Source organism: Esox lucius, chromosome 12, assembly GCF_011004845.1.
Source record: "Esox lucius isolate fEsoLuc1 chromosome 12, fEsoLuc1.pri, whole genome shotgun sequence".
Lineage (NCBI taxonomy): Eukaryota > Metazoa > Chordata > Actinopteri > Esociformes > Esocidae > Esox > Esox lucius.
In genome coordinates, this window is record NC_047580.1 from 816170 (window position 1) to 824952 (window position 8783).

The 8783-nt window shown below is 45.0% G+C and overlaps 1 protein-coding gene across 2 annotated transcripts in view; it reads left to right on the forward strand.

The window, feature by feature from the left end:
• srpk3 (SRSF protein kinase 3) overlaps positions 1-8491 on the forward strand; it is an 80830-nt gene extending 72339 nt beyond the window's left edge. For both annotated transcript variants that reach the window (XM_020044375.2, XM_010865280.4), the window contains exon 16: positions 7821-8491. In XM_020044375.2, the coding sequence (XP_019899934.1) occupies positions 7821-8005 (185 nt within the window). In that variant the 3' untranslated portion in view covers positions 8006-8491. The remainder of the gene's footprint in view (positions 1-7820) is intronic.
• The last annotated feature ends 292 nt before the right edge of the window (positions 8492-8783 follow it).

The following is an 8783-nucleotide window of genomic DNA, read 5'->3' on the forward strand; positions in this document are numbered from 1 at the left end:
GGGACACCGAGGCGTTCCCAGGCCAGCCGGGAGACATAGTCCCTCCAGCGTGTCCTAGGTCTTCCCCGGGGTCTCCTCCCGGTGGGACGGGACCGGAACACCTTCCCAGGAAGGCGTTCCGGAGGCATCCGAAAAAGATGCCCAAGCCACCTCAGCTGACCCCTCTCGATGTGGAGGAGCAGTGGCTCTACTCTGAGCTCCTCCCGGGTGACCGAGCTTCTCACCCTATCTCTAAGGGATCGCCCAGCCACCCTGCGGAGAAAACTCATTTCGGCCGCCTGTATCCGGGATCTTGTCCTTTCGGTCATGACCCAAAGCTCATGACCATAGGTGAGAGTAGGAACGTAGATTGACTGGTAAATCGAGAGCTTCGCCTTGCGGCTCAGCTCTTTCTTCACCACGACAGACCGATACATCGACTGCATTACTGCAGAAGCTGCACCGATCCGTCTGTCAATCTCCCGTTCCATCCTTCCCTCACTCGTGAACAAGACCCCTAGATACTTAAACTCCTCCACTTGAGGCAGGCACTCTCCACCAACCTGAAGTGGGCAAGCCACCCTTTTCCGACTGAGGACCATGGCCTCGGATTTGGAGGTACTGATTTTCATCCCCACCGCTTCACACTACGCTGCAAACCGTCCCAGTGCATGCTGAAGGTCCTGGTTAGAAGGGGCCAACACGACAACATCATCTGCAAAGAGCAGAGACCAAATTGTGTGGTCCCCAAACCTGACACCCTCCGGCCCCTGGCTGCGCCTAGAAATTCTGTCCATAAAAATTACAAACAGAACCGGTGACAAAGGGCAGCCCTGCCGGAGTCCAACATGCACTGGGAACAAGTCTGACTTACTGCCGGCAATGCGGACCAAGCTCCTGCTTCGGTTGTATAGGGACCTGACAGCCCTTAGCAAAGGACCCAGGACCCCATATTCCCCAAGCACCCTCCACAAGATGCCGCGAGGTACACAGTCGAATGCCTTCTCCAAATCCACAAAACACATGTGGATTGGTTGGGCAAACTCCCATGAACCCTCCAACACCCCGTAGAGGGTATAGAGCTGGTCCAGTGTTCCACGGCCCGGACGAAAACCACACTGTTCCTCCTGAATCCGAGGTTCTACTATCGGCCGTATTCTCCTCTCCAGAACCCTGGCATAGACTTTCCCGGGCAGGCTGAGAAGTGTGATCCCCCTATAGTTGGAACACACCCTCCGGTCCCCCTTCTTAAAAAGAGGGACCACCACCCCGGTCTGCCATCCCAGAGGCACTGTCCCCGACCGCCACGCGATGTTGCACAGGCGTGTCAACCAAGACAGCCCCACAACATCCAGAGACTTGAGGTACTCAGGGCGGATCTCATCCACCCCCGGTGCCTTGCCACCGAGGAGTTTCTTGACCACCTCTGTGACTTCAGCCCGGGTGATGGACGAGTCCACCTCTGAGCCCTCATCCTCTGCTTCCTCAATGGAAGACATGTCAGCGGGATTGAGGAGATCCTCGAAGTACTCCTTCCACCGCCCAACGACATCCTCAGTTGAGGTCAACAGCTGCCCACCTCTACTGTAAACAGCGTTGGTAGGGCACTGTTTCCCTCTCCTGAGGCGCCGGATGGTTTGCCAGAATCTCTTCGAGGCCAGCCGATAGTCCTTCTCCATGGCCTCACCGAACTCCTCCCAGGCCCGAGTTTTTGCCTCCACAACCACCCGGGCTGCAGTCCGCTTGGCCTGTCGGTACCCGTCAGCTGCCTCAGGAGTCCCACAAGCCAACCAGGCCTGATAGGACTCCTTCTTCAGCTTGACGGCATCCCTTACTTCCGGTGTCCACCACCGGGTTCGGGGATTGCCGCCTCGACAGGCACCGGAGACCTTACGGCCACAGCTCCGAGCGGCCGCTTCGACAATGGCGGTGGAGAACATGGTCCACTCGGACTCAATATCTCCAGCCTCCCTCGGGATCCAGTCGAAGCTCTGCCGGAGGTGGGAGTTAAAGATCTCTCTGACAGGAGACTCGGCCAGACGTTCCCAGCAGACCCTTACAGTACGCTTGGGCCTGCCGAGTCTGTCCAGCTTCCTCCCCCGCCATCGGATCCAACTCACCACCAGGTGGTGATCAGTTGACAGCTCCGCCCCTCTCTTCACCCGAGTGTCCAAGACATACGGCCGCAGGTCAGATGAGACGACAACAAAGTCAATCATCGACCTGCGGCCTAGGGTGTCCTGGTGCCACGTGCACTGATGGACACCCTTATGCTTGAACATGGTGTTCGTTATGGACAAACTGTGACTAGCACAGAAGTCCAATAACTGAACACCACTCGGGTTCAGATCAGGGGGGCCGTTCCTCCCAATCACGCCCCTCCAGGTGTCACTGTCGTTGCCCACGTGGGCGTTGAAGTCCCCCAGTAGAACAATAGAGTCCTCAGTCGGAGCACTTTCCAGCACCCCTCCCAGAGACTCCAAGAAGGTCGGGTACTCTGCACTGCCGTTCGGCCCGTAGGCACAAACAACAGTGAGAGACCTATCCCCGACCCGTAGGCGCAGGGAAACGACCCTCTCGTTCACCGGGGTAAACTCCAACACATGGCGGCAGAGCTGGGGAGCTATGAGCAAACCCACACCAGCCCGCCGCCTCTCACCATGGGCAACTCCAGAGTGGTGAAGAGTCCATCCTCTCTCAAGGAGTGTGGTTCCAGAGCCCAAGCCGTGCGTAGAGGTGATCCCGACTACCTCTAATCGGAACCTCTCAACCTCACGCACTAACTCAGGCTCCTTCCCCGCCAGCGAGGTGACATTCCACGTCCCTAGAGCCAGTTTCCGTGTCCAGAGATCGGGTTGTCTAGGCCCCTGCCTTCGACTGCCGCCCGATCCTCTTTGCACCGGCCCCTTATGGTCCCTCCTGTGGGTGGTGAGCCCACGGGAGGGCGGCCCCACGTCACCCGTTCGGGCTGAGCCCGGCCGGGCCCCATGGGGGAAGGCCCGGCCACCAGGCGCTCACATTCGAGCCCCAACCCCGGGCCTGGCTCCGGGGTGGGGCCCCGGCTGCGCCATACCGGGCGACGTCACGGTACTCAAAACTTTATTCTTCATTAAGGGGTTTTGAACCGCTCTTAGTCTGACCCGTCGCCTAAGACCTGTTTGCCTTGGGAGACCCTACCAGGGGCATATAGCCCCAGACAACATAGCTCCTAGGGTCACTCGGGTACTCAAACCCCTCCACCACGTTAAGGTGGCAGTTCTTGGCCTGGTACCTCACGATTTGATATTTTCTCAATACTTTGGTGACGATAGGATAATATTTCTAATCGCCACCGATTCTTTGTTTTGCGATATACAGATGTCACTCATCTAATTACATCATTTTCTTACCGAGGTAAGATCAGGTAGATTGCGTCAAGCTGGGATTGCACTATTCCAAACACATGGGGGCTAGAACACTGAAAATGCTATTAGATCTCAAATCTTTTCTAAACAATAGTACCATGCAATGTTTTCAATGCTCCTAACATTACAGTTCCTAATATGGCAGGTTTAATTTAAAAGCAAAATATTTCCCATTCTGTCTTCATCACTGCTATAATTACAAAATGTTTTTATAAAGAAATAAACTAATTGCCTACACAGTAATAAATACTATTTTTTAAATTATCTTAATTACCCATAAATCACTGCAATTTACTTAGATCAAGGTTTTTAAGTACAGTATGGTAGAACAACGCATGTTATTACAATTTGCAAATGGACTTTAAAGCCGGCAGTAAGCTATACTCTCCTAATTAGTCAGACAAGAGGTAATGACAGAACCATAGATATAAAGCTGTTCTATTATCTATGGAAATAACTTTCCTTTAAATTTCTCTTCTGTATTATCTGCTTCAAAACCTAAAATATTTTTAGACATACAACCAAATACAGGATTTACACTAGTCTACAACAGGCTACAACAGTGACAAGAGTAAGGGATCGAAAAACCAAGAGGGGTTTTCAGAAAAACTGTGATTTTCACCAAATGAATAGGCCACGAGTATGGTGTATCTTTGCGGGTCTGTCCCTGGAGTCCTTGCATTGAAATTGGTTAATTTCAGTGCCTGTGCATAAGACCAGACTCGTAATTTAAGCAATTTTACCAAATGTTCTCTCTGTTTGGACTTATGCACTGGAGTTTATCAACTCGTGATCCCCATCAGATTCCCCGTGAGAGACCCTCAAAGACGCACCGTTTTTGTAGCTTATTCACTTCTTTCACACTAGTCTTTTTTCTATAGGCTAACCAGCATACATTTGCACTGGTCAAAGTAGTTCTTTGACCAGTGCTCATTGCTATCTGGGATTGTTGTAATTTAATATTTTAATTCTGAAAACTAGCCTATATAATATCTATGCATTGGTCTAGTATGAGACAATCTGCATTTATCTGGATAAGATTTCATCCAAGTTTTTATCATAAATGTGACTGCTTCATTTTATTGAGGAACACCTTCACCTATTTCTATACATAAAACATCCAGTTATAAATCTCAGTGCAGCGTGTGGGTGATAACTTTTGAGCTAGATAGCTGTTTGCCCTTGCTAACATAATACCTTTTAATTAAGCTTAGCTCGTATTCATTTCTATATATATTTCCGTTTCGGAGGTGTATGTACGCGAACGCAACGCAAGCGGCATTGCTAACATACTCCTCTGTGTACATTGTCTAAACAGATATATAAAAGCTATGTCCACAAAGAGGCAGTACGTGACATTTTCTACCTGCCCGGAAATACATTGACAACTGCTGATTTTTGTACAACCACAATAAACATGGCAACAGAGTAGTAGGTACTGTTATTAATGTATGTCTTAAGAAAACAACAAAAATGTGTGGCAGCGACACCATAAATCATTGTGTACTACTGCTTCATTGTTTCAGTCTTGCAGAACCTCAGAGGATCTTGGGTATACTGCCCCACAATTTCTGTTGGTATTGCATCTGCGTATGCTTACACTCAAGACCTAGGGAGACCTAAGTATGTGTACGCATCTTATGTATGCATACACATACTTAGCTTGAAGTATATTTGGGCCTTCAGGCTGAGATGGGCCTTCAGGCTTTTTTTGATTGCCAAAATGGCTGTTAAAATTAGGGAATTCTGTCCAGTAAAACACAATCTCTGATCCAACAATTTTTTTTTTTTTATTTGTCAGCAGAGTGAACTCTTCATAATCTTTGCGAACTGAGCCTATAAGCTGCACCTAAGGCTGTCGCAATTATTAATTGCCTGATCAAAGTAATTTGTGCAACGATTTCTTTGCACAATATTTTGATTCCAAAATCCTGTTTCCAATAGGGGTTTTTGAAGCCAATGTTAGAAACGTCTCAAAGCCTACAATGCAAATTGTCATTTTTCATAGGATGTAAGACCATTTACTGAAACTCGTTTCCATCTAAATGTCATTGTTTAAATCTAGTTGAGAATTGTTTTGCAGTGAACCATAATGTAGCTTAATTTCTCAATATTTACCTATTATTTAATAGACAAACGTGTTTCAGTCGTACCTGATCGACAAAAGGAAAAAAAACACTCAAGCATTGGTAAAATATTTTGACTAATATTATAAGTCGAATTCTGTAGACTGCGTTAAGTGGTAGTAGGAAGGAAGCACGCGTGAACAGTACATTGCAGACTGCAAAAATGGTTAAACTTGGTAGGCTGTGACTTCACAATAGAAAGATCTCATTTTTAATCTTGTTGCTGAGCTAGTGTCTAACAGCTTAATTTGTGTAGGTGTTTCAGTGAAGCCATATAGAAGGCATGACTAAAGTTCAAAACTATGGAGAGACCTCAGCCAAACTGTTGAAAAACAAAAGGTTAAATCACTGAGAGGTGAGGACCTGTTTCACGGCAAAGTGAATAGGCTACAAAACGCTACGGTCCCTCACGGGGGTTCTGATGGGGAAAACGATTTGAATTCAATGCCAGTGCATAGGTCCAATCCAAGAGGAGTTAAACCATTTCAATGCCAGAACTCCTGGGACAGACCTGCAAAGACACTCCGTTCTCATAGCCTATTCACTTGGTGAAAATATTGTGTGATTGGCAACATGGGGATGTGCAAAGGATCCTAAAACAGCACTCACCATCATCACAGTCTGATTTTAGTAGTAGGAATAAGAAATCCCCAAGTAAATAGTCTCCAAATAGTTTTCAGTTTGTGAGTTTAGAATTTTGAATGGAACAATTCAATATACACCTTCAAAATGGTATTTTCCAAATCAATTGCATTGACAAATAAAAAGGTAGATGACAACGGCCCGGTCCTGCAAGCCTTACAATTTTAATATGTTGGAAATGAATAATGAAAAAATCCAGATTTAATTACATTTAATTACCATTTAAAATAATGTACATTCATATATTTTTCCTATGTATAGAATTTACAACCCTATATTTTAGCCGCTAAACTACAGAGGTAAGACCTTATATTATGTGATCAATGTAGTTGTTGCAGGCCTTTATATTCAGTTTCTCGAGCCAAGATGTTATGATGGCGATAAGATAATCTTCACTTGTCTGCTTGTCCCACTTATGAAAAAAATGTTTTCAGTTCATTCCAAAAAATGTCTGTCGGTTTGAAATCTTGGTCTTGACTCTGACTTGATTAGCTTTAGTCGAGGTCTTGACTTGGTCTCGCTTCAGGTGGTGTCGAACACCGCTCTGCTTGTATAGACCCATGCAATCAATGTCCACTGTTATTCATTAAACTAGCCTAGAGATGTTTTTGAAATCAAATTGCTTCATGCTAACAGTAAAATGTGACAGAACTCAGGAACGGGGGCCTATGCAAAAGTTTAGCTTTTTTACATTTTATAAAGGTCCAGATTTAGAGCTTTGTAATGGTATGTAATGCAATACTGTTTGATAAAGTTATGGGAAAGATATGCTGCTTTAAAAGTTGATAATCTGCTCTTCATAGTTCTGAGATAAAGGCTTGAAAGATTGCACACTTGCCAGAGAGCTGGTCTTTGTTTATTCTCTTAGGCTTAAACCCCACCCAGCTATTTAAGTATTCAAATGGGGCCTTGTGCCAAACTGGTCTGGTTGGTTTCTAATAAACACATACTTGATTTTTTTTGTCCTAAACTAGGCTTAATCTGTGTCTGCAAAACACGGGATCGGTCTATTGTTTTAATAACAGCAGTTTCAGGTGGATGTTGACATTCTCACAGAATGGCTGGTGGCCATTCTTAATTTATATTTTGTTTTTGTCCATGCTGCATGCTTTGTCACAGACAGCTCTCTTGGCACTGGAATTCAATGAGTGATATCTGTACTGAGTATTGTGATTCATGGGAGCGTATTTGGAGGTGCAATGCAAGAGCTTTCACCAGGATATACTGGATTTTGAACGGCGCTGCCAAGGACAGCATAACAAGAACATGTGATGACTACATTTGGGGGCTGATTCGTGAAATTGATTTACAGTATAATCGTGAATCTCGAAAAACTACCCAAATGTTTGTATTACTTCAGTATAAATACATGTTAATTTGGATTCATATGTTGGTTTTTTTCAGACTTTGTGAATGAAAAGACATCTGTAAAAGTACACGCTTAGGTTGAGGTCCGAATGAGAGAAGGGAATTGCTTTGCATTTATGAATGTGTAACTGGCACATTATGAACTGTCCCCACATAACATGCAAATTGCATGCTCAAGGGGGTGCTGACCTATATAATTTACAGATAGTTATCTAGTATGATCAAAGACAGACAGTGGCTTGAATTCGGTACTCCTTTTATTGTGGTGTATAACTAATGATGGATTGCATTCTTCCTGAAGGTGAGCTCAGGCACATAGCCAACCTGAAGCCATGGGGTTTGTTCGAGGTGCTGTTGGAAAAGTATGAGTGGCCATTGGAGCAGGCAGCCCAGTTCAGTGACTTCCTCCTCACCATGCTGGATGTCACCCCAGAGAAGAGAGCCACTGCAGCCCAATGTTTGCAACACCCCTGGCTTAACTCATAGATTTACTTCCAGCAACACAACCCCACTACTATCTGTCTAACTTTCACTGCGTAGTCAGTCCATACTGTACTAATTAAGGTCGGATTGGTGATTCTCATCCCAGATGAAGATCTTTTCAAAATATGTTTTGAGTATTTATCTAAACAATTATAAACTGAAGTTCCCATTACGCTGAGAACATAAGTAGCAGTAACCTAAATCTATATAATTTCTTTATTAAAGCCAAAATAACAGGTACTGTAAATGTTTGGGATGAGGTACAATACGGTTTGTTTCAAATGTATGATCATTGTGCTAATTCACATTGATATGCTAAAATAGTGCCTTGAAATTGACTGGTAAAAAACAAAAAATGGCTCTTTTTTTTATGTTGCCAAAACCGTGTGGATTGCTTCTGATGTTGTAAACATAAAATGTATGAAAACATGACTGGAAGACCTGAGCTCTTACAAAGTGTTCTTCTGAATAAATCTTTTTTGGAAACCAGACTCGGGCAGTTTTTTCAAGCACAATTCAGGGGATGGACAATTTTTTTAAACAATATCGAAAAAGACTGTTTGCTAAATCACAATATAAAGTGTAATTCCCTCCTGAACAGTGTTTGTGCCATAATGCCTCCATACACACAGACAGGGACGTCACTAGAAATTGATGGGGGGGGGGGGGGGCTGTCACAATATCAGATTTTTACATTGTAATTTTTCACTCAAGTTGTGCACTAATTACTTGAACTAGTTCAGTACTAACCCAAATGAGTTACGTCAAATTTGTTTTGCCT